The sequence below is a fragment of the Malaclemys terrapin genome, chromosome 5 (assembly GCF_027887155.1).
Source record: "Malaclemys terrapin pileata isolate rMalTer1 chromosome 5, rMalTer1.hap1, whole genome shotgun sequence".
NCBI lineage: Eukaryota > Metazoa > Chordata > Testudines > Emydidae > Malaclemys > Malaclemys terrapin.
In genome coordinates, this window is record NC_071509.1 from 34,822,986 (window position 1) to 34,849,821 (window position 26,836).

Genomic DNA, 26,836 nt, shown 5'->3' on the forward strand with positions numbered 1-26,836 from the left:
AGAAAAATGCTTTTCCAGAAAGCACAGATTCTTCTTCTTTGAAAAAGAAATTAAACCAAGATTCCCTTCCCATGGCCTGAAAAAAACAACTTGCTTTCTTTAAGTACCTCTGTAACCATAAATTGACTTTACTAGGGCTGGGTCTACACTACCCGCCTGAATCGGCGGCTAGAAATCGACCTCTCGGGGATCGATTTATCGCGTCCCGTGGAGACGCGACAATCGATCCCCGAATCGATGCTCTTACTCCACCAGCGGAGGTGGGAGTAAGCGCCGTCGACGGGAAGCCGCAGAGGTCGATTTTGCCGTCGTCCTCACAGCGGGGTAAGTCGGCTGCGATACGTCGAATTCAGCTACGCTATTCACGTAGGTGAATTTGCGTATCTTAAATCGACTCCCCCCTGTAGTGTAGATGTAGCCTTAGATGTTATGCACCAGCAATAGTATTTAGAGTTTTGGACAGAAATGCTAACAACATCAGCAAATATTAACATGTTGCCCCAAGGTCTTCAATATTATTTTTGTCACTTTTTTTACAAGTACATCTACTACTCACTTTAATGTTGTGTGTGTGTGCGCGCGCGTGTGTATGCTGTGTGTGTATCTGTATACAGAGAGAGATAGAGTCCTGCAGTAGCTGCAACTGTATTTATTACATAAGATGTATACTGAGGAAGTTACTTTTAGCTTTCACACAGTTTGTTTTTCCCCCCAAACCAAAGAAGTCTGTCCTGAGGCCAAAGAAATTAACAGATGAAAACCTGGATGAAAGCCAATCTGGAAAAATGAAATGAATGCTACCAAAGTAACTTCTGTAATGCACAGTGCACTAATGCAAGGAACTACAGCAACTATACGACTTGACTGCAATGATTCTTTGTCTCCACAGTTCATTAACTTAGTAAACCATTGCTAATGTATGTATAATACATTCTTGTAAGCATAACTAATACATTTTGCCTAAAATGTGGTTCTGCAGCAAAAACCTAAGTGAACTGTACCAATAAATATTGCAGCCGCAATGAGCCATTCTATTTAGAACTAAATATTCGTGGAGTGTCATGAGGTGGAGAGACTGAAACTTACCTGAGTTTATCAACTAAACACATACGTAAATAAAGACTAGATAAATGTCATGTCAGTAACTACCAGGTTTTTCCACAGCACAATGATAATTTATTAAGTTACATTTCTAGACAGAGATGAAAATTTAAACATAACTGTAATCCTTAAAAAGCAGGGAGCCAAAGCTACATCCTACAGCTAATTTTACAATATTTCTGTGCAGAGAAAGTGTATTGCTCTCAAAGTTTCCTTCAGACTTCATACAAGGAGACATTCACATTGCATAAAAGGACAACTGTGTTCACAAATCTAAAACAATAGTAAATCGGGGCTCTTGTTCAAGAAAACGTTACTATTCAGGAAAGCACTTCAGCACATGCTTAACTTAGCATGGATTTACATCTCATTGATTTCCCCGTGACTTAAACATATGCTTACAGATAAGCATGTGCTGAAGTGCTTTCCTGAATCAGAGCCAGAGATAGGAAAGTATCGCAAAGAGAGACAGAAAAAAAATACTAGATTACCTAGTCCATCCCTTACACCAACTCTGAAGCCAATGCAGTGTACTTTCTAATGCTGTCCAGCCCAGTTTTAAAATACCCAAGCAATGGGCCTTCCATCACTTCCCTAGGGAGAATGGACAGGGAATGTGAATACAGTTTGAGAAAATGCCTATTTCAAATATGGGCAGAGTTTCCTCGTTTTGTATTTTTAACCATACAATGGAGCTCAGCAGATCAATACAAATGGAACATGTTTTATAGCAGTTTGCAGCAAAGAAGGAAAAGCCTCCATCAACGCATAGTGCTCTCTAAGGGACATAAATGGAGACTGGGAGTCCCACTGCATTAGCGGCAATGAATCTGCTCCAGAAAACAAACAAAAAAAACCAGATAGGAACGGCAAGACATGAATACCTGATGCAAAAGAAAAGCCTGATTTTGTCTGAACATTTGAAAATAATGTTTATGAACTTTTCATGTGTACTAAGGCCTTCCTCTAATGCTATCAAGGGCAATGAGTCCTAATACACAAACCCTGGTCCTCAAGTTAAAGCTGCCTCAGCAAACTGCTTAAGTTTTAAATTCATGATCGGTACAACTATCCCCTTCAGTTCACATCTTCCATTTTCTCCTCTTCTTTGCCTACCCACTAACAAACTAGCCAAATGGCCAATTACATGTGCACGCTGAATATTCCAGATGGGCTAATGTCAGTTGGGTAAATTGGAGAGAACAATTCCCTTTGACATTCTACACCACCATTTCTGGATTAAAAATAATGACTCAGAATCAACAAATAATTAATGAGTAAATACCATTACTTTTGTCAAAATTCACAAGGAGCATTTTGATTTGTAAAATTAGACACCCCATGAATGACCCAAGGGTTAATTACTGAATTTTTATATTTATTAAAAACTACAACAACAACCCCAAATGGCCCCTTCAGGAAGAATGACCTGGAGAATATTTATCCCCATCACTAGTTGCTGCTTTTCTCTAAACACAAGCATTTCACTGTCAGCATTTGAAATATTTACTTACTTTTTATTTTTTACCAAAACAAAAACTATTTATACTATAACATACCAAATAAAATCATTTCTGCATTTTTCCTTTGTTAAACTGGCCCTGTGTGAGCACTGGCTTTATGCACAGCGTAACTGCTTTCAGGAGTAGTGATGTTGATCCAACTACAAAGGAGACCAAGGCTCGGTGTAGAGAAGACCCTAAAAGTCCAGGTGCTGAGCCTAGCTACTGGAGTTTCTTTCACCTGCAAAACCACGCTGGAACTGTCCTGAGGAACGGTTTCCTCACGGCATTTTGGCACCCGTCCTTCTGCTCTTGGACAGAAGCAGAAGTGCACAAGTGAGCATAAATGAAAAATAAATTGTTCAAAAAGTTCAATGGACATTTGAAACCTGAGTAAAAGGTTTGTGTTTTAGTTTGCAGCAAAGCTTGGCGTTGGCTTTTGTTTTGTCTGTGTCACTGCTGAATTCTCCACCTCTAAGCCCCTCCCATGCTCAGCATCCAAACCGCTAAACTTTGAGAAAATTAATTCCGTACTTATTCATCATCAGTGTCACCTTTGCTCATCTTTACACAGTAATCTTAATTTCACACCATGATCCTAAATCAGTAGTGCTAAAATATTCTCTGACCTTTGGATTATTTCATGCACGCTGATTTCTTTGTGAATGTGTACATTTGAGTGTTGACAGTACAAAGTATATTCCGGGCTCTCTTTTGAACTTAGCAGGTTTTGACAGATTTATGTAAGGACAGATGGCCATTACAGGCTGAAGGCTGACAAGAGGCAGTTCAGAGCATTGTTAACACACTTGCACAAACTCTCAGCAGTGCAGCACTGTGCAGAATGTAATTCAGACTATAGCTTTTTTATTGCTGCCTATTTTCTTTTGTCAAAAGAGCCTGCTGTGCACAGCAACAAATGGCTGCCATTACCCAGAATGTAATGGGTGTCAGACAAATCACGTAACACAAACAATCAAGAGTATGTAGGTCATATTTCAACAGAGCACAACCTTAGCAATATTTATGATTACTGCATTGAAATGTGCTCTATAATAAACAAGTACCTCTACATCACTCACACTTATGTACTTCTGCACAGCAAATCTGTTAGAAGTGGTACATACGCTACAATCATCCCCTTTAAACAGTCTTTTTTTTTTTTTTAAGTAAAAGGCAAGTATTTTTTTCATGACATGCTATAAAACCATTTTCTTTGTAGGGACTTTTCTTTAATTGAATGGCTTTGGAAAATGGTAACTTTGTACTTTGCCTCGCTCCATCTATATACTATGAACTCACTCAATGATCTCTTCTTTAAAATAGTGTATATGCCAAATGAGCACCACTTCTTATATCTGTGCGACAACAGACTTTCATATGTATGCCAGCTCTGCCAGCTCAGCTCAGTGACCTGTTTTACAGAAAAGTCTGTGAGGACAGGCAGAAGTTTTCATATCACCTAGCTGCATTCCATGAGCTGCAGTAAAGAAAACTTAGTAACTCATTTGGCTCAGCTAGGTTTATCAGAATAAATTAGGGGAATACATTTACAGTAAATGTCACATCTTGACTTTTTAAGACTCATTTACAATGCTGTTTCATATAGGCAGCAAAATCTAATGTTACTGTTAGCATTTAAATGTTTGATGATGCTTCTGCTTGTTGGTATATTTTTGGAGCCTTCACATCCTTCAGGAAATGCATCTCGATGAACCTTTGTACAAGCGCACTGAGGTTCTGAGGGTTATTAAAAATGGATTCCTTTATACCTTATGAGTTTGAAAATGGGATTATCAAGAGAAACATTATTTAAGGCCACTTAAAGCACTGAATGCAAGATAATAGCCTGATTCAGTAAAATAATCGGTAGAGCTTTCGTACAGCACAAGACTGCAGAAGCCAGGAAAATATAATAAAATTAAATAGCCATCATATAATAAAAAACTACATGCTTGTTGAGCAGTCAGTTTAATCTTGTTGTCACTACCGCAGAGGATAAATATAGACCCTGAAAATATCTAATAATTTACTAGATTTTATTCCCTCTGGACTAATATCTCTCTTTCTCTGTCTCAAGTACCAGAAATCATTTTGAGGCCAAACAAGTTTTTGCCTGGTAGAATTTAAGTATTTGTTCTGACAACCAAGCGGCTGCTCAGGTCTAGCGATGGGTGAATACTGGGGTTTGCAAAAATGCATGTGAATTCCAAACCACTATTCAATCTCTGTTCACACACTTTTTTGTCAGATTTTCTGAGTGACCAAATTTTGACTGCATGAAAATTTTGGGGAGAGTTTTTACTCACATAAATACAGGATTTGTGTGTAAAGGAGTGTCATCATTCTGCAAGTGTTCACTGAGCCACCCCTTGATATACCTTATACAGTGGTTTTGTGCTTTTGGGACAGAGCGTGTTAGGAGGCAGGGAGAGTTGAGAAAGCCATTCATTTTCAAAAAACCATAAGCAGCAGTGGCCAGATACTGAGGCATGGGGATCAGCACCTGGGAACGACTGCCCTCTGCAATCACTTCTACACACAGCATAGGTCCCCAAGCATACCCCAACAGTCACTTGATCCACACATCTGTGGTTAACAAAGGGCTGTTGACAGGGAGGAATTCCTCAACCATGATAATGTCAGAGGAAATTGGGGATAGGGGAGGAAGCACCAGAGCTTGTCAGGAAGGCCCAGGCCACAGGTCCTTTGACCAGTGATCAGCATAAAGCAGAGATGTGGCTTACCACTGGGTGTTGCTTTTGCTTGGCAGGAATGAGTCATGGATAGGAGAGAGCAAGAGCTTCCAGTAGGTGAGTGGCTCCTGAAGACAGACAGGGGTAATGCAGAACCAGCAACAGCCAATGAGGAGGGAACAGAACCTGCTTACACGGGTCAGGCTTATTTCTGGCCTATCTGAATGATACTGCAGAAGCAGGGACTGCTAGGCATGATGCCCTATGCCCCACTCCTGTTCGAGACCTAGCGAAAGGGGCTCTGCTGCTCCTTGCTGCTGCTGCTGCTGGGGAGGTGGCTCCTGCCGCTGGTTCTGCTGCCAGTCAGGAGGACTGTGCTGATTATGGTGCTGTTGAGCTGGATACTGTTGCTCCTTCTGATGACAATCAGCAACAAGAGTCTTCATGTGCTGCTACAGCTCGAGCTACTGCTACTCCTGCTTCTAGCCGAGCAGGATTCTCCTTCTGCTCCTAGGATTGCTAGAGGGTATGCTGCTAGTACACCCGCATGATCCTACTCCAGTTAAATGACTCCTGGTACATTTATACCCTGTTGCTCAGGGCCGGCTTTAGGCACCAGCGCTCCAAGCATGTGCTTGGGGCGGCACTTTCCAAGGGGCGGCACTCCGGCTCCTTTTTTTTTTGCTTGGGGAGCAAAAAGCCAGGAGCCAGCCCTGAGCAGAGGTGAGCTGCAGCGGTGGGGGGTGCGGGGAGGGCCGCAGGAAGTAACCCTGGGGGGGGCAGAGGAACCACTCCCCCCCACTAGCTCACCTCCGCCTCCTCTCCCGAGTGCGCCGCTGCTCCGCTTCTCCCCCCTCCCTCCCAGGCTTGCCTGGGAGGGTGGGGTAGGAGGGGAAATGCGGCGCGCCTGGGGGAGGAGGCGGGGCTGGGGATTTGGGGAAGGGTTTGGAATGGGGTGGGGAAGGGGCAGAGTTGGGGCGGAGCCGGGGGGTCGCAGGAAAATATTTTTGCTTGGGGCAGCAAAAAACATGGAGCCGGCCCTGCTGTTGCTAGCTGACTGTACAGCTTTCTCCAGACTCCATAAGCAGCTCTGAATCAACAACTCAGTTTAGCCTTAGCATGAGCCGGTTTAACTCCACTGGAGTTGTTGCTGATGACACCATGTGGGGCATTTGACCCCCTGTATTTACTCTATACACTCCAGCACTCCACAGTACTTTGTGACATACACACATGTTCCTTTAAGAAACTATTTCATGCTTTACAATGTAGAATGTGTGTAATATGATTAAGGGCAGAGAGGTTTTATTGTTTTAACCAGCAATAAGCCTAGGGAGCAGTGATTTTAAGTAGCAATGGACTTGATCTTTAATTGTAGTGTATTTGGTGTATGTCCCAGGCTAAGAACCTCTTACACATGTGCTAAAAGAACACAAGTACTTGTGGCACCTTAGAGACTAACAAATTTATTAGAGCATAAGCTTTCGTGGGCTACAGCCCACTTCTTCGGATGCATATAGACGCATGTAGTCCACGAAAGCTTATGCTCTAATAAATTTGTTAGTCTCTAAGGTGCCACAAGTACTCCTGTTCTTTTTGCGGATACAGACTAACACGGCTGCTACTCTGAAACCTTACACATGTGCTGTCTCCTCCAAAACTTTTTTTTTTTTAAACTTCCTGGAGTTATATGAAGGTTGTAGGCAATATTGGAATTATAAAATGGAAATTTTTTCAGTTTTAGAATGGGAAAAAAAGTACATGTCTGTATAATATGCAGCCCCTTCTAAAGAACAATTTTATTGAGGTAAGAGAACAGTTTTTAATTCAATTTTACGTATGTGTGATGAACACTGATGGCTGGAGTGGGGAATGCTTTAACTTATTTATTTATTTATTTTTCTAATGTACAATTAATTCATTGGTGGGGGAACTGAAGCTGCTTTCAACAGAGAGATCAAGGCAGCTGCTATTTATACTAACATACTTTGTGCTTCGATAGTGCAAGCAACACCACTAATGGTCTTTTCAGTTCAGCAGTGAGATCAAGGCAACTACCATTTAAATTATAATAGACGGTGCTAGTGCTGTATAAGCTGACTGAGCAATGCAGTCATCTGGGTAGAATTTGGAGTTGCGAGGGTCTTTCTTTATACTACTGTTAAGTATTATTAATCATTACTGCTACTGTTATTTTTATTATTGATTAGGCCCTGACCCTGCAATGACTGCTCACTTACATTGTTATCCCTTCTTTGTGTTTTATGTGCTTGTACAGTACCTAGCACAGCAGGGCTGGGGTCTCCAGGCGCTACCACAATACATACAATAAATAAATAATAATACCCTGGAAAATGGGTCACTTCCACTCACCTGTCTACACATTGTGTATGTACAAAAAGGCACAAATTAATACAATGAAACACAAAAAAAGGTGAATATTTGGAAGTAAGAGAGAAACAACTATGATGTGGCACCTGGCAGGAGTGCTGCTAGGTAGTCTTCTATGCTGTCTGTAAACCAAGTGTCAACTCCCAAGGCCAGTATTCCTCCTCTCTTTTTTGACCCCCTCCCCAGTCCACTTATTAAGTGACTGAAGTGACATGGTCTCCCGAAAAAAGGCAGGGTATATCCATGTTATAATGCTCTGGTTCACGTAGCTCAAGCAATGGTGGCACTTACCCATCAGCATATACAGTATTTTTACCTGCTAGTGCTACACGTGGTTGGATTGCATGAATATAGACTTTACTTTTTTCTGCTACACACAGAGGAGAATCAATGGAATGAACCTGGGAATACCAGAGCATTTCCAACTGTCATGATTTGTGGCACCATTACAAAACCTCAAGTCATATTGACTTCTTATTTCTGGCCAGTCTGCCGATGTGAAGTGCAGGCTGCTGATTTTTTGGGTTGGAATGGATGACAGCTTGCTCTTCGTAGAGCCATTTCAACAACTATCATGTAGAACTTCATCATGTCACCACCTCCTCCTTCAGATGGTGGCAGGAGAATCCAAGCCTGAACATAGCGTTGCTGCTGTGCCTCACAAAAGGTTGGTCGTGTCCCGACGTGCTTTGCAGTGACGATGAAGGTGATTCTGCTGGGCCTGAGCCATTCTGATGCTCACCTGGTTTCCATGAGTACACACTGTAGATTATTCTGGTTTTGCAAAGATATCTGATCTGATTTCATAAAGATGAGGTCCATTGGGAGGAGGGAAGGTGTCTTTTACATCATATAGCATCTTTGTTCAATGACTGGGTTCAATGGCAAAAGACTCCCACACATATGATTGTGCTGTTATGTGGATTACCAAGTGCTATATCCTGTGCTGTCTGGGTGCTATACTGCAGAAGTCAGATACCAGCAGCACACTATGGGGAGCTGTTCCTCCCTACCCACCAGTACCACCTGCCCTGGGATGCTCCACTGAAAGAACCTTATGTTCCTTCTCTTCCCAAGAGATCAAATGTCACCATTCTAGAGATAAGGTGGTTGAGGTAATATCTTTTATCGGACCAAGCTTGTCTTGAAAACTCGTCTCTCTCACCAACAGAGGTTGGTCCAATAAAAGATATTACCTCACCTGCCTTATGTCTCTAATATCCTGAGACCAACATGGCTACAGCATCCCTGCATACCATTTTAGTTTGACATTACAATTAATTATTATTATTATTTATTTGTATTGCAGTAGCACTGAGGAGCCCCGGTTATGGCCCGTGACCCCACTATACTCGATGCTATATAAACACAGAACCAAAACATGGTCTCCTGCCCAAAATACCTTTTTTTCCCTCACTTGAATAAGGAGAAACTAAGCCTGCCGATTATCAGGATGCCGCGTTTATGTTTAAATGCTGAATTAATGAAGCAGCTTCTAAAGAAGTGAAAGGATGATTTTGTGTGCATGAAATCAATAGTCCAAAGTGCTGTTACAAACTTAGAGCCAGACCCTCAACTTGTATAAATCAGCCTTTGACTTCAGTGGAGCTATGCTGATTTACACCAGCTGTAGATCTGACCTTCATAGAACACTGCTACAGTTTAAGTAATTTATATCTCAGCGTCCGCCCTTGTACATGTTCATGAATGAAACACATCTCTGCTACACTGTCCTTTAGTATTGTGCTGTGCAGGAAGGCAATAGTCTCTCTCTAAACAATGCTGGTGCAACTACACCCATGATCTTGTGCTCAGTTCTGGGCACCTCATTCCCACGATAATACAGGCAAACTGGAGGGCATTCAGAGGAAAGCAACAGAAATAATCATAGATCTGGAGGAACTGACTTTTGTGGGCAAAAGCAAATGAGTTAAACATGTATAGCCTGGTAAAATGTCAACTAAAGGGGAACAAGATAAAAGTCTACAAATACCTGAAGGATGAAAACACCAGAGAGCAAGGAGAGGAATGATTGAGATCGCTCAATAGGAGGTATCAAGAAGGTTAATGGGATGAAATTAAGAAAAGGAAAGATTAAGATGAATATCAGAAAAACATTCCATTTAGGCTGTGGTATAGTCTCCCAAGGAAAAAGGAAGAAACTCTGTCGTTTGTGGCATTTAAATCTAGAACTGACCAAAATGTGCAATGAGGAACAGCCCTACATTAGCATCATACTGACTCAATGACACAACTTTTCCATCTGCAACCTCTGTATTCTGTGCTGTTGGATCTGTATTTGAAAAACAATGTTCAGCACCACACAAATCTCTGAGGGAATGGGGAAACATTCCAGATAAATGCTTTCATTCACATTTTTCCAGAAACTGTGCTCTGCTTGTAGGTTTGAAGTCAGTTTTAAACATACCTCATGTGAGGCAACTAGGTAAAAAGTCAATGCTAAACCATTAAAATTAATACCTTGAAGACCTCCTTACCAAATAAAAAAAAAGTCAGGCTTACAGAAAAAAAATGTTCGTATTCCACATCTCTCACCTGCAGTTCCAGAGAGTTCCACACTTAAGGTTTGTTCAATAGTCTTGTTCTCAAATGGGGAACCCTTGGGATCACTGGAAGACAGGGCACATTTATAAAAACAAGCTGAAATGGAGTTGCTGTAGCCAAAATGTATTAAAGCCCCCTCCCTTTTGTAAATTTTTACATTTCATAATACTTACTTTGGTGACTCAGGTGTCAAAGGAAGTGATAAACTTGTTGGTTTGGCTGAAGAAGGAAAAAAAGAAACTGATTATGAAATATTGTGAAGACTCAGAAATTTATATTAGTATATTGTTTATATCAGTGCAGGAATTCTACCTGATTCCCGTAGGGCTAAACTCAGTTTATCTGATGGCTAAATAAAAACGAGATCCATTCTGACCCCTTATTACTGGCACCTAAATTTCAACACTGATTTACATCAATTACTGAGTCTTTAAAGTATGGTATAAAACCCAAATGCAAAGAACCTTTCAGAAGATAGACTGGTACATGTTAACAATCAATGGAGAAATTTACAGAATATGCTGTGAAAATGTTCTCTCTCTTAGATTTAATTTAAGCGACAGTTCTCCTTTTATTTGGAAATGAGAGCAGCAGAATAACTACAAAGCACCAGGACGTTATGAATATTCAGATGATTTTACTTCTACAGCATACAGTTCTATATACAAGGTTGAGAATAGGTTGTTTCGGTGAGGCCAAGACCGAACCAGCTATAATCCTAATTTTTGCAAGTTTATTCTGCAAACTATGGCATGCCACAGATACAGTCACAGATAGTTTAAACTAAATAAGTGTACAACGAAGTTTTAGTTACAAAATACAACTCTTTTGTAGTTACCATTTGTTCAGATCTGTCTTTTTACAAAGCAAATCAAGGATATTTTCAACCAATTAAGCATTCTTTAATTGCTAATAAAGTGATTAAAAATTAAAAACAGTACTACTTGCAAATTTTAGTTTGCAGGAGTTGGATTTTTAAAGGCAATAAATGTTGTATCAAGAACAGCTACTGGGGGATCTCTTCTGCAAATTAATTATTTAAGACAACATTTTCCTCTCTAGCACTCCTGCACTGCAGATCTCTTGTCCAGAGTGTGACTCTTGCATAATCTGCATTCATTCCAGGTGTGGAATTCCCACTGACATCAAAGGAAATTAATTATTTTTGTAAACTCTAGAGTATTCCCAATGAGATCATTCATTTTTTAAAAAGTCTACACCAATCCTCATTTTTTCCTTGTATGGAAATTCAAGAAGGAAGATTAAGCACTTCTGTTCACCTTCCTCAGAAGCATTAGGAACTGGCCAGAGCCTGAGATAGGAAATTGACCAAAACAGCCCCCTTGTCTGATCCAGTATGGCTGCTGCTATATACTAACTAGCGAGTTACCATGAGATGAATAGGTGTTTTCTAGACATGTTAGCTAGGCACATACATATTTACGAGACAAATGTTTGTGTTCAATAAGACTTGCCAAAGTCCCCAATGGCTAGCTACAGGTTTAAGTGGCTAAAAAGCATTGATATTTTCAACCATAGTGGCAATGAGTAGAAACAAAGTTTGTGGAAGCACATCCACCATATTAATGGAGTAAAATCTACGGGGCGCTTTATAGATGACTGATACTTTCAATGGAGAGTAAGTGCTTAATCACTCTTTGTGATTTTGAAAAATCTCCCTCAGAGTTTCACAACAGCGAAGAGAAGTATAAAATAACACATTTTTTACAGACTGGAAAACTGAGCCACAGTGACATGGAAATCTGGGACACAGCTGGGAACTGAACTCAGATGCTAGCTCTCAGACCTGTGATTTGACCCCTAGATTTAAGCAGATAGTGGCTAATTCTCAAACAGCCCTAAACTCGCCTAGCAAGCTATGAACCACTAGGCACTAGGCCAGTTATTAGTTTTGTGTGCTACTGAACTTGAAGCTGAGTACAACAGCTATGAAGAAACACCGTCACTCACAATTGTGAGGAAATATTTACTCAACACAATGCCAATTTTCTTACTGGCTGTTTATTAGAGCTTCCAATTTCTATTCTATTTTAATGCCAATAAAAGTTCACATGGGCTTGCTTCCTCCTGTAGATTAAAAATGTTCAGTTTCAAAAGAACCCAGTTTCCTCATGGGCAAATCTCATTGCAAAACCACAGACAAGCTCTGTCTCCATGGATCTGTGGACATTCATGTGGGTTCACAAAGAATTTGGGATAGTGACCCTAAAGGAAAATGCCATTTGTCTCACCCTGAGTGAGTTTTCCCAATCAACATAAATGGAACTTGAAATAAAATAGCAAGCTCATATTTATGGAAGGAGCAAAAAGGCATTATCCAGCTTTGATTAAATATTTAAGCAAACTACTGCTGATTTGGGAATGTGGGTTGAATTTGCAAGGCTGATTTCAAGTGCATTTGTTGTTCAAGTTGAAAGTTTCACACACCTCTTGTATTTGTACTATATATATGTTCTTGGTTTTGAAAGATAAGAGATGAGACTTCCAAAAAATGAGTGCCTAAAATTACATTTCCAAGTTCACATTTAGGCACCTGAATAAAGATTTAGGAGCGTAACTTTGCCCAATTTTGACCATTTTTGTTTCAGGGCTTAATTTTGCTCTCAGCCGCACCTATGCAGGACCACTGATATTAATTGCCATGCTCTGGTGTGCTAGAGCAATATTTGATGAAAAATTACATGTTTGGGGGACTGGAGACTAAACTGCAGGAACTCAAGAAAATAATATTGACAATATTGTAATGTTACTAAAGCCACAGCCAACAATCAAACTGTTTAAACTCCCATAAGTACAGTTCTTTGTAAGGACTTTTATATTATTTATTTATTATTTGTATTACTGTAGTGCCTAGGAGCCCAACACATGGACCAGGACCCCACTATGCTAGGTGCTGAACAAATGCAGACCCTGCTCCAAAGAGCTTGTAATGTAAGTAAAAGACAAGAGACAGATACAGACATACTGGGGAGTATTAATCCTCCTGTTCACCTTTAGCCCAAACTCATCTGAATTTATCAAGTTGTTTCGGCACAGTTTCAGCAGAGAGACCCATATCATCCCTGAACAATCCAGTCTGGTTGTGCTCTGAAGCAGTCTGCTAAAACCAGCAGAAAGGAGTGTCACTTGGCATTAAGCAGCCTCTTGTTTACATGAATTTGAACCGAAATGGGCAATACCACACTACCAAGGTCAGAATCTACAGCTGGGAGAAGATTAAAAGGGGTGAGGGAGAGAAGATTTAAACATAGCTGTATTAATCAGGGGTCAAAATGAGGTTTGAGAGGAGGGATGGAGTAACGGGCAGGAAAATGGGGGCAAACAAAACAAAAATAAGATGTGTATGTTTAGAACTGACACTTTAAAATATTTCTATTCCTGCTCTAACAAATCAGAGTAGCAACCTTCGGGTCAAATTCTGATCTCAGCTACACCAGGGTAAATGCCACTCACTTCAATGAAGTTATTCTGGATTTGCATGGATATAACTGAGATCAGAACCTTGCTCTCTTGGAAGCACCGCCAGTACATAAGTATGTGTATTTTAAAATAACAGTAACTTTAAATAAGCTCCCTTTGGGCCCATAAGCTTATAGAGTTTTTCTTTATCCTAGCTGAGGGGAGGAGGGAGAGAGAAGAGAATAGAAAATGTCTGCCAGGGGAGCGTCTTTAAGTTCTTGTATCTCTGCCACAGAAGCTACTTACAGCACCAGCCAAGCTCTTTGTACATGGGAGGATGCTAAAAGTCAACACAGATGTTTCGTTTTGGCCATAAAGAAATTTAAGAAGAAGAGAGAGAGAGAGAAGGGTCAGGCTGGTTTCTAAACCTTCAACTATTTACAAAATAAAAATATAAACTGGCATTCTCACTGTAACAGGAATGACACATTTACTGCCTATTCAGTAGCTGCAAGAGCACTATTTATTGTCTCTTAAGGCACATGTGGCAAGTTAACAATGCCTTCATTTTTACACTGGCAAAAAGAAAGAAGCGCATTAATGAACTGGCTTGCCCAGCTTCTTCAGATGTATAAGTACTTCTTAGAGATACAGAACTCTATGATTAAACCTCTGTGGATGGTTCAGTGTCTGTTAATTGTTTGTAAATTGGTTAAAATTTTCAGGTTCCTTTTCTAAGGGGATTGTGATTTAAATTGTCTATATTAAAAAGGCTACGTTTAACTAACTTCATTGTACTGACTGTTAATTCCCTCTATGCTGAACAGCTTCTGAATTTACAGCACACAGATACCAATGCAAAGAATAGCGGAAGTACTGGGTTTTAGTGTTTTCACTGTCATTGCATTTCAGCTTCCTGCCATTAACATTATTGCCAAAATTACGTTCTTGGGTCCCAAGCCTACCTTGCAAATGATGTGCCTGAGACTGCAGATGGGGCTTCTTTTTGGAGATGCATTTGTCTTTGCTGCTGTTCCTGGTCTCTGTTGGTTTGGTCTGAGGAGGGTCATCATTTGTAGTCAGATACTTGAGAAGCTCAGAGCAGGGACGTCTTTGTGGCTTTTGCTGTTGACAAATGCTCTTCGGTTTATTGCTCCATGAATTCTCGGTCTTAAAAACAAGGCATAATAATAATAAAAAAAAAGCTAAAATTAGTGAACTGAACCTTATCAGAATAGATATAGGTTTTCTGAAGAGATGAGATTTTCAATGAACTGTTCAATCTAAGTGCACTAGATCTATGAGCTGTGAATAATTGTTTGCAGAACAAGGAAAGAAAATTACATTTAAAATTCCTAAATTACATTTATGCAGCTTTTTATTTCATTTCTCCTACGTTTCAATGTTCCTACTCAGCAACATGTAACTAACAAGACCCTACAGCACCTTTACTGTGAACAAAAAAATAAACTGGTTTAAACCTTAATTTGCTTGAGCCCAGTATTCACAACTCTCTTAAGTACCCCTAAATGCTCCGTTTTCAGTTACAGTGAATGGCAAGACAAACATTGTTTAATACAGCCTGCTAACGGAATTATGTTATTGCCCAGCATTCTACCCAATTAATGGCTGAGACAGACCTTTTGCCGAGATTCCAGTGCAATCTTTCTTAGGTTAGACAGCTGGTAAAATGGCAGTACTGCATCTTGGAGTCATTCATAAACAACATCAGCCCATCAGCAAATTTTATTGCGCCCCCTACTATTCTGTATATCAATAAAGTGGGCAAAGAGTGACAGACGGTGGGACTACCTCTTAATGCCAAGAGAGAAGGCATAAATGAACTATTCACAGCATAAAGGAGCTCGAGTGATTTTTTGGAACCCAAACTATAATCTGTTCACAATTTCTGAAGCAGTTGCAGGATGCTGGGCAGATTAATACTGTACATATAGATCTACTGCTTACTCAGTTGCTGAAAGCATAAAAGTCTTTGTTACTTTTTTTGCCTTATTACAAAGATTAAGTTTGTACCTTAACAACCACAGGGCTTGTTCTGATCCTGTGATTAGTGTTTGCATGGTTTTGTGTGCTGAGACCACTGCATTCATTGTAATTTAGCTGAATGTTGGCTGGAGCCAGCAAGAGCTTCTTAAGCTACAAACACATCAGGGAAGAAGGAGGGTGGGTTGGGGAGAGAAAAGTTATGCATCTGCAAGGATTAAAATAACTTATCTTATTTTGCACAGTTACTTAAAATTAGTTACATCAATCTCTTCAAGCAGAGTACACTAACACAGAACAAAGTCCTCTATAATCCTCAGGGCAAAAAAGGGTTGATTTTTCTCTGATGCTTGCTGGCGTATTTCCTCTTCCTGTACTACAGTACACTGCACTGCAGGAAGAAATTACGACTGCCTTGGTTTTCTGCAAGGCAAGGCAAGGCAAAAGAGAATCTCCTCAGTGAACCATGCCAACAGTAGAACATTTATGTTCTATCCAGAAGAAAAGTCACCTTAACAGACATGTGAAATATTAAAATTAAGGTCCCGATCCTGCTCCTACAGCAGCCAATAATAAAATGACTTCAATGAAAGCAAGATCAGGAGTCAGGACTCAAAACTGCTTTTGTAAAGCAAAAGTAATGGGTTTGCACTACAAGTCCATTGACTTTGGGTTCAGAAGGAGATGTCCACACTGAAGCAGACCCATGATTGCTTTAATCTAGTTAGTATGGCTAAAAATAGCAATGAAGTCATGGCAGCATGGACTTCATCTCAGGCTGTACCAGGGCACTGGGGGTCCTAGAAACATACTCGCATTGCTTGCTCACACTGAAGCCCAAGCTGATGCAACTTCACTGCTATTATTAGCCGTGCTAGCTAAATAGCTAGCATGGCTATGCCAACCTGTGCTGCAGTCACACCTCCAAATGCAGCGCAGACGTACCCTTAGAGTGAGATATATTAAAAATTGACTATCTGTGAGGTTATGCAACTTGCACAACAGCAGGATGCTTGGGAAGTGGATGTGATGCTACTGTTTGCAGAAGGGAAGAAAAGCTACAGACAGAGAATCTCCCTTTGACACCCCACCCCTATTAACATTATGCTGGTGCTTACTGGTCAAGTCATTGTTAAAGGCATGTCAGCTAGTGTCAAATCCAGCCAGCATTAACGGGGATCTCTTTACACATGATCAGAAGTGAAGTCTATACATACAAACAGAGCCCCAAGAAAGGAAATGTGAATTAAAAACATTACTGTTACTGATGTGAATGCAATGATAACCAAAAGTGTCAGTCTCTAGAACAAGAATCTCAAATTAAAACCTCTCTCTTCAACACATTTTTTCAACAGAAGTTCTTAATATTTAAGATTTGCCCCCATCTCCCCTCTGCAAGTTTTAGTATTTGACTTGATTTGCCTTTGGTTTCAGTCTAAATGAAAAGTCCAAACCTTACTGTGACTACATCATACCCATGCAGCGGGTAGCCAGAGGCACATCCAATTCCTGTTAAACAGTAGGAAGGGTTCTTACTAGAGACGGCTCTTCTGCCTCCTGAGTCGGAGGGGTGCCGTCGGGCATTGGTGAAGGGCTAGCATCATTTTCATTGGTCACATCTCCATCTGTCAGTGCATCAAATGAAGGCAATCCATCCTCATCCACAGGGATACTGTCCAGTGTCTCAGTGAGAACTGCTAGCAAGTTTGCTTCATTCTCTTCATCTATCTTCTGTATGACAAAAAAAAAAAAAAAGAGAGAGAGAGCAAGAGAGAGAGAGAGATGTAAGAGAGACAGGAGAAATAAAATGGTGAATCTCTATATGAAAAGTAAAAACTTTGTCTAAAACTTGTCTTTACACTAGCAACCTGCAATTGAGTTTCATAAAACGTAATTTTTGGCAATGAAATTATCCATTTCCGCATTTGGCTGGAGAAATCTGTTTGCAATTGCAGTGTATTGTTCCAATTTACTTTCTTCCTTAGATGATTTTTTTAAAATTCAATGTTAACAACTATGGTTAAATTATCATGCACAGATTGTATTACAGAATGCACCTAAGCTACTGACATCTAATGAAGCTAACAGTGCCCAGGCTGTCTCTTTCTTTCTCTCTGTCTAGCACTGAACTCCAGTTAATTGACCTGACAAAATTACAAGAGTCACAGAATAAGACAGCTAATCAGAACACCAAAATGTATTAGTTGAGAAATTAGGCAAGTCTTGATCGTGTATGCAATCTTGTGTCACCCCTCACCTCCTTCTAAAAATTCTTGGTCCAAAAACAAATATTCAAGTTTCTGTTCTCAATCAGCGCTCACATTATTGATAGACTCTTTGGGTTCTTTTAAAATAAATGTATTATGCAGGTGGCCTTTGAAGTTGTCCTTCTCAGTGATGTAGTTTGAGTGCTCAATGAGACTATTGTATACGTTTATGTAATTCAGTCTGCAATTATAAAAAGTAGATTAATTCATCATCAGATGTGGCGGTAATGTGAATTTATATTAAGATATCTTATTTCTGTAACAGGACTTGTTTGTGTCAAATCAAATAAATTTAATTTCCTTATATTTTAATGCAATACATTCTCAGTTATCTATCTATCTACCTATAGAATAGTATATTTGGAAAACAAGGTTTCCCAGCAAATAAAAACTTTATATATTAATTTTAGGGATGTTTGTCATATCAATTATTTATTATTTGGACTCTGATCTCACTTCCATTAAAGCCAATGAAAAGACTCCCATTGACTTCAGAGGCCTAATCCAAATCTCATTGAATGTAATCTATCCACTGACATTAATGTAAGTTGGGCAAGCCCCCAACATACACCTTGTCAGAGAAATTTGATGAAACATTTTTTAAAGTTCTCACAGTTTAGAAGATCAAGGAATGGACAAAGATTGCAAGATAAAATACCAACGAGACCTTAAAAATATGTTTCTCTATACAGAGTGTAAATTGAATCATCTAACAACAAAATATTGTCATCCCTCAGCCTCAGCCCTACTAGCAAACACTGGTTTGTGCCAGTTAAGTGTTGGAAGAGAAATCAGTGATGTGGAGTCTAGATATTTTCTTAATGTAACTTTTTATTCACACTAAATGCACCAGTCCTTGAACAGAGGTGGTCAAACAGCACTGAGGCAATTCCCTCTTTCAGGAAGCTTAGCCAAAATACCAGTTTTGAGAGAGCAGATCTGACATAAGACTCTACTCTAGTTAGGAAGATTAAAGCAGTGAGAAAACTCTCTTATTGCTTGCAACTGCTCCTCAGAAAGAACGATATCACAAAACTAACAAGACAAGTGTTTATTCAAAGACTGAATAATGCTCCCACTCTGAGAAAAAACTTGCAAATCTATGTTTAACAGTGCCATTTAGTGATTCCCAGCATAATAATATAAATGATCACATCTTGAGCAAAACAGCAGAATCATGGGAAGAACTATAAGCATAATTCACCAGTTTATCACAGTTGTGTTTTGAGGTGAAGGGGGTGGGGAGAAAAGATGGAAGCCAATTTTTTTAAGAGAATCTTTCTCTAACTTGGGTTGTCTCAGTTGCATTGTTAAAATAAACAAGCAAAATTAAAGTCCAAATTCTGGTATATAAGGCAGCCTTTTTCCATAACAACTCTATGCAACCTAATAGAATAATACCCTTTTAATTGAATATTTAAATCTACCAATAGAAATTTATAGCAGACATATATTACATTCTGTAGGAGGCAGACTACATGTTTAAAGTCCGAAAAGAAGGCACTCCTAAGCACATTGCCCCAAGCGACCCCAGAGGCATTCTGCCCAGTTGACCACTAGCTCTGCAAGGAAAATGCCTGGAAATTTCGCTGGTATGGTGCACCTCCACCCACTTCCCACCTCCCCTCTGTGCACAACAGCCTACCAAACCCATAGCAGAGCCCTAAGTGTTACTATTTTTGACCTGGAATGCCTCCTTCAATAATATAATGCTAGGAGAAACCCTGATATTTGCTGTTAGCTGCTTTGCGTTTGTGCTTTAAACAGACATTCAAGTGCTCTGACATTCAAGAACAGAAAGTTGAGTGGACACTGCTCCTCATCATAGCAATTTCAATTAGTTTTGTACAAGTTTCAACAATCAAACACCCTAGAGAAAGCAAAGGATGTGACAAAGAGGACTCTGTTAAACAATTAATGTCACTTTCCATTATTGCTTCAGTCCCAATTTACAGAGCAAATAAATCAAAGTCACCACAGATGAAGCACACTAGCTGGCTAACACATGTCTGTTCACAAACGACATGGCAGCAGGAACACATTAGTCAGTAAAATGACATTGCAAGATAACCTTTAAGAGCTTTAACTATGCTATTGCTCCTAATTGTCCTAAATTACTGTTTATATAGAAATATATTTATTAGATACAGCAGGAACTGGGCTGGGGGGGAGTTGGGGAGAGTGAGATGGTATAGCAGACGAACGGTTGAGTAATAATCACTAAAGTGGCAACTCTGGTTCACTATCACAGTCTGAGTCTTAGTGTTGACAGCACTAGGGAGAAGCTATGCAACAGCTAAATGCAGTAAATTCCACCATTTTAGCCTTGCCACTTATGAGGGTCATTTTCCGTACGGGCATACAGCCTTCTAATCTCACAGAGCCTGAACCTGTGAGTTATTCAGTATTGTCTGCAAGGCACTGAGCGCCCCTAGCTCCCATTGAGGTCAGTGGGAACTGAGGATGTTCAGTACATCACAGGAGGCACTCAGCAGCTCAGTGAATTGTGCCCATAAATTCCAAACATGGTGACACTCAATTTGTACTGGCTTCCATCTAAATAAGAAGCTCATAACTGCCAAGAATTACCTGAACGGAAATCTGCATGGAAGATGGAGTGGGAGGATGCCTTGTATGGGATTACAAATATATGCAAATAGGGACTTTGTGAAAACACATTGGAATGACTGGATCCTGCTGATTACTGTGACTTTTTAAATGCATTTGCTACCAGGACAGTTATGTGCTGCTTTCCCACTTTGTCACACATGCTTGATGTTTTGCTAAAAGATTATTTGATAAAAACAGATTAGGACTAGAACATGTCTGGTCCCTACAGGTGTGCATCACAATGGGGGAGCCAAAAAGCATGGAGTCTTTTCCAACTTACACCACCTGTGTAACAGCCACTCACAGGGGCAGTCCTTCCACACCTCTGGGGTTAAAGACTGTCCTTGGTTAATGCTTCCCCTGGAAAGAGGCACGTTGGGAGCAGAGATTTTAACCACAAAGATATGTACATGCTGCACCCCATAGTTACATTACGACAATTTACACCAGTTGACTCTGGGACTGTCTGCTGGGGCACTGCAACTCCCCACTGCTCCCAACTCATGGCTGTGGATTAATGTCACAATTAAGCCCTTAATCTTTCAATATGACTCTAGGTAGGCAAAAATCAAGCCCCTTCTCATCATCCAAATGATCAGTCTGAAGAAAACTTGGGGGCACCCTCATCATTCATTAGCTGATTTTAGTTTCTGAGGTCGGAGCACTTTGATGTGTATGGAAGAGAAGTGCTACAGAAGAGGTAGGTATGATTATTATTGACTACAATAAGATCAAGCCTCACATACTATGATAGAAAAAGAACCAAAGGACAATGTGGTGGAGTTACTATTAGCACTGGAAAAAAAAATCTTTAAAATGATGGGCTAGATCCTCATGTGGTATAAATCTGCATAGTGTTACCAACTACAATAGAGCGATACCAATTTACACTAGCTGGGACTCTGGCCCCCTGTGTATTTAGGGACTTGTGATGTGGGGTTGGTGGCGATGGCAGCTGTTTTTAAATTTAGTCTGATGATATCACTGCTGATGACATCCGTGGAGACTAGGATCCTCTTTTCAGGAAGAAGAAAGTGCAACCGCACCATACCACCGATGTATCTCTCCTGGAAGAGCCATCTCCAGGAATAAAGGGGGAGCTCAGACTCCTGTCTCACTGAGTCTGTGGTCTCTATAATGAGACTGCCAACAAGTAACTAATGTGTCATAGTAAGGATACTTTGCATCAGGTAGCAGCAAACCTAGAGCCGCTGGGAACTGTCATTTCAACACATCAACTCATTTCTTACAGCTGTTTGGTGGCCTGAGAGATTACGAGTATAGTAGCACTATTACTAAATAATAATATAATAATTAAATGTTTTTTTCTATAGCATCTGCCTGCTGAGAATCTCTGAGGCGTTTTTGAAAAATTTACCCTTAATCTTCACAACTGTACAAGCCAAGCAGCAAATCGGGGGGGAGGGGAACAACACATGTGACCCTGCATGCCCTCCCCATGCATCACCTCTGCTCAGAGGTGTGTAGGAGGTATCTAGTACTCATTTAGAGTACTTCTGCTATTCAATGCATCATGTTCTCCGCCTCTGTCTTTTAAATTGTACACTCCTCAGGACAAGGACCATTTTCATTTCTTCTCTAACAGCGCCAAACAGAGTGGCAGTATTTATCAAATCAACAATAATAGTACTAAATAAATAAATAAAAATAAATAAATAAATAAATATTCATACAGCCAGCATGTCATCTGCAACCTCCCAAATAATCCCTGCATCCATTTTTAGTATCTTCTCCCAACCTCTCTTCTTTCTGATAGGAAGATATAGCGCATTATAGGACATTATAGCACTTTAATGCTATGCACAATTGAAGAGAAAGTAACATATTTTCAAAGGGATCTTCACTCAAGCTCTTAAATTGTGCCTGTAATTTTTCAGAGCAAAGTTGTATGCAAAAAACCTGTGATTTGTGCACATGCCAATCAGGTAGTCAAGTATTAGCTATGCATACATATATTCATTCCGTACTGCCTGGAGTTCACCAGAGAAATGCTTACATTTGTAATGAACCTGCATTTGTAAAAGCATTACCAAATCTCTCCTATTTAGGCAACAGATGTCAGCTGAAAACCACAGGTACAGGCTATATTCAGATAGGATCTTTCCTCACTTCCCCTTAATCTGAAATTTCTTTCCAGGTGTAAAGTTCAGCTTTTATACTATACACAAATATGGCATTTTAAACAAGTCCTCTAAATATTCTTCTACAAAAAGACACGTTTTATTGCTTCTAATGAGTTGTTGCAGTTCAGAAGTTTCCATTACAGACTGACAATTAAGTTTCTAACAAACTGAGGAGCTACTAATTGACTTATCCATCTCACAAACTCAGGATCCCAGCTAGCAACCTGTGACACATTTTACATCTTTTGACCAAAAATCATTCATATTTTGCAAGCCACTTAATGATTAGATTTCATTTGTATAAACTGAATATCTTTCCTCTCCCTGACAGTAAGCTTCGATTCTGAGCAACAAAAAACCAAACAACAAAACAGAAGACGCAACAAACCTACAACAAAAACACAGAGAACAAGCTATAATTCTGCTGACTGTGTTAACAGGACCAATGATAAGATATTGTTATGCTGGAGCCAATGCAGTGGCTGTGGACCCAATATCAAAAATTTATGGTAATTGAAACCACAGAATCTTTGGAAATGCAGTCAATTTGACTCAGTATCAAAAGGTCACTCTATTCAATTTATACTCGATGCTGAGCACAATATTGAGAAAACACCTGAAAGCAAATGATCTTATCAGCAGTTCAGGCTTCAACATTTACTGACTACATAAGGTAATTTGCTGATTACTAAATAAATGCATTACCTATGTTTTGTACTGGTCTGGGCTCACCAGAGGGATGTTTAAACTTGTAAAGAACTTGACACTATAAAAGCATTACCAGATATCTTATCATTAACATATTAACTGCATTTTCACAGTGCTGAGACCCTAGTGGAACTATCTCCTGCTCTGCGGAGACAAGAAATATAGCATGCAAGAGCTACATTATGACCTCTCATGGCAAAAGCTCTGTGAAGTCCATGGCCAGAAACGTGGAATTGCAATACAAGCGGAAACTAGGAATGTTCGCAGCATCTCCCCTTGTGGCGCACGAGAGCCCTGCCATTCAAATACAAGGCTCTGCCCACCTCTCTTTGGCAGAGAGAGAATGGAAGACAATGGCAGGGGCTGATGGAGGGAGATAAATCTAATCAGGAGTGGTAGAAGAAAGGGGAGAGGGAGCGGATGGGAGTTTTCTTTATTTAAGAGGAGGGACTGGCAGCCTGTATTAATGTGAGTGAGTGTAGCATGCAGCATAGTCAATCTGTGAATGAAGGAAGTGGGGTCTGAGTCAGCATGGGGTGTTGATGAGGGAGGGAGCTGAGCAAGGGGGTACCACAGCTGAGAGAATTTGGGAACGCCGATGAAGGTGGTGAAACTCGGAGAATAGCCAGGCCTATGAGAAGTATCTAAAACTGCAAGAGGCAAAAGGGTATTCACTCTAACGGAGAGTATCTGAAGTTATCCAGGCCAACGTCCATGCTTACAACTTAGCAACTTCCTCTGTGGAGGAATGTGGTGCCTACCATGCAAGCTTCCTTCCCCACAGCATCATGGCTCCCCCCATCCACAGCCAGTAATTCATAAGAGTGACGTGGTCCTGAGTGCCTAACAATGTTCCAGGTGCTTCAAAGCCATAAGCCCTGACCCAAGGATCTTAAACTGAAAAAAAGGGGGAAGCGAAGAGGAAGGATAAAGACAGTAATAAGATTTAAGAGGTGTGCGGGACTCTTCCCCCTTACTCGTTTAAGGCTGAAAATGCCAACAACATTTCAGCCCAAATACTCCAACACTGTCTGTTTGCTCACATTTCTTTATTTATTTGAAATCTGGTGCATGCCTGTGTGTGCAGTTGCAAGGAATTTTTAAATGCTCACCCACAACACGTGCTTTGCTCCATATATCTGCCTGTTAGGCAGTATGTTAAGGGGAAAAGAACACCGCTTCACTCTATTTTACATTGATTATTTCACACATTTAATCTATGCCAATCCTTCTTCTTGTTGGTAATGCCAGACGTCTCCATAAAAATGTGCTATTGTGGCATTATATACCCTTCTTCTGCAATATAATCATCTCATTATTGTCATGTCACATTTGCTATATTCACAATAATTAAGGCTATGTCAGGACTTCCATCATAACCCCCATCTCTTCCTGGAGATTTACGACTCTATATAAAAATAAATTCCTTTCGGGGTGAAATTACACACAATACATGGGTTCCCAGACGAGGAGGAAGTTTTATTTTTTTTTAAACTTTGGTTCAAATATGTGGAGCCTTTTTTTGTTGTCAGAGGCATTTAAAAATGGTTTCTAATGCCTTTTAGCGTCTTTATAAAGATCAAAATGTGAGAGACACTTTGATTTGATGCCTTCTGTTTAAAAAAACAATTTAATTTGCCCAAGAAATTAGCATTTGTAAAGTGTTTTATTCATTAACTAATTTTTAGAATGCTTTAACTGGTCAATGAGTTCAGCTTCATCAAATTTATGCAAACGGGCCTATTGAACAGGTATTTCAAACAGACAGATTTTAGTCCTGCTCACACAGGAATAGCCAGCATATCTAGGTTTCTCTTAAACCTGTAGCATGAATGGATCAGCATATTGTTAACACAACAATTTTTATTGTGATCCAGTTGGATGGCTGACAACACACCACACATTTTCTATATTCGTGGGCTGGCTTTAAGTGACTTGAATCAGACACAACACAAAATGTTTTCATAAGACTAAACCCAAAAATGACCAAGGGAAACACATCATAGGCAGGGGGACAAATTCTGTCCTTAGATATGTGTGCACAATCCTTGTGAAGTTAAACAGACTTGTAACTAACGGGAGCTGCATTCAGGTATGAAGAGGGAATTTGGACGAGCAAGTCTTTTGACACCTATTCAAATGGTGCATTTCCTTTACAAATCTCTTTAGGGGCTTTGGTTGGGCCTACAGTTTCCTCTATTTGTACCTGCCTTATGGATGGCATCATCACTTGAATGAAACCAAAAAAGATCATACAATGAAGCTCTAATTCAGAATGTAAAGACACTAATAGTAAAAGTAATACTGTCAGGTACAGGTACTAACGTAGCATGAAGCACAAATGCATTTTACCATTTTCAGCTCATTTTATATAGTTGTATTAAATCAAAATATAAACATTACACAATATTTAAATGACCCCTTCACTGCAAAAAGTGGCAACAGAATGGTGCAGTCAGCCAACATCTCATCTCTAAAGAGAGGTGTCAGAATGTTCAACCAGTCAAGCAATCTGATTGGCTTAGCTGTCTCAGCCACCTCATAATACCCTTAACTATATATTTCCTTGATTTGTCACCATGTGCCATGACTTTAATGTTCTTTTAATGCAGTTGTGTGTGTGTGTGAATGGAATCATAAACTGGAGGTAGAGATTTTAAATAGCAATCACAGCAAGGGGTCTCTGTTACAGGGGTTTCTCTGGAGTAAGTCTGCTGGTTTCTGATTTCAAGTTACACTGAAGCTCATTAGTCATTACAGACACTGTTGATTAAACGTGGTTCAGTATAACAGGTGAAATGCTTTGCTAGTTTGCTCCCACCAGTCTAGCAGAGACAGAGCTATTTAGTATTAATGCTGCCGTGCATCTTATGAATCACACAGGGGCTGCATTCCTTGCATTCAAAGTTTACATTTTTTAATCAAAATTAAATATACTGCTCATTCTCTGATAGCCTTTTAAAGCTATGCTCCTGGCCACCACCACTCACCGTGAAAGACATAACGGAGATTGTATTTGCCTATTTCTGAGATCTGAGAGATACTGATTTTTTATCAAGCCACTATATCATGAGAGATGGTGAAAGAGAAGTGGGAAATTCTTCTGTTTGCTTCTTTAAAAACAAAGATTGCGACCTCTAAGGCTTGCATTAAAATATTGTACTGTATAACTTTAGATTTTAAGTTCCTTGAGGAAGGAGCTGTCTTTTTGTTACATATTTGTGTGGTGCCTAACACAATGGGATATTGATCTATGATTGGGGTCCACAGGTGCAACCATAATACAAATAAATAAATAAATAAATAAATAAATGTACCATAGGCTTTTATTTAATTTTTTCCAGAATTAGGGATCAGATAGAATTAGGGATCAGATTCTCAGTTGGTGTAAATCAGTTACTTTCCATTGGCTTTAATGGAGCTTCACC

The 26,836-nt window shown here is 39.9% G+C and overlaps 1 protein-coding gene across 4 annotated transcripts in view; it reads right to left on the reverse strand.

Moving 5' to 3' along the window:
- PPARGC1A (PPARG coactivator 1 alpha) overlaps positions 1-26,836 on the reverse strand; it is a 489,413-nt gene that overhangs the window by 19,947 nt on the left and 442,630 nt on the right. For all 4 annotated transcript variants that reach the window (XM_054030668.1, XM_054030667.1, XM_054030670.1 and 1 more), the window contains 5 exons: positions 17,216-17,410; positions 15,710-15,832; positions 14,641-14,845; positions 10,429-10,474; positions 10,247-10,320 (listed from right to left, as the gene is read on the reverse strand). In XM_054030668.1, the coding sequence (XP_053886643.1) occupies positions 10,247-10,320; positions 10,429-10,474; positions 14,641-14,845; positions 15,710-15,832; positions 17,216-17,410 (643 nt within the window). The remainder of the gene's footprint in view (positions 1-10,246; positions 10,321-10,428; positions 10,475-14,640; positions 14,846-15,709; positions 15,833-17,215; positions 17,411-26,836) is intronic.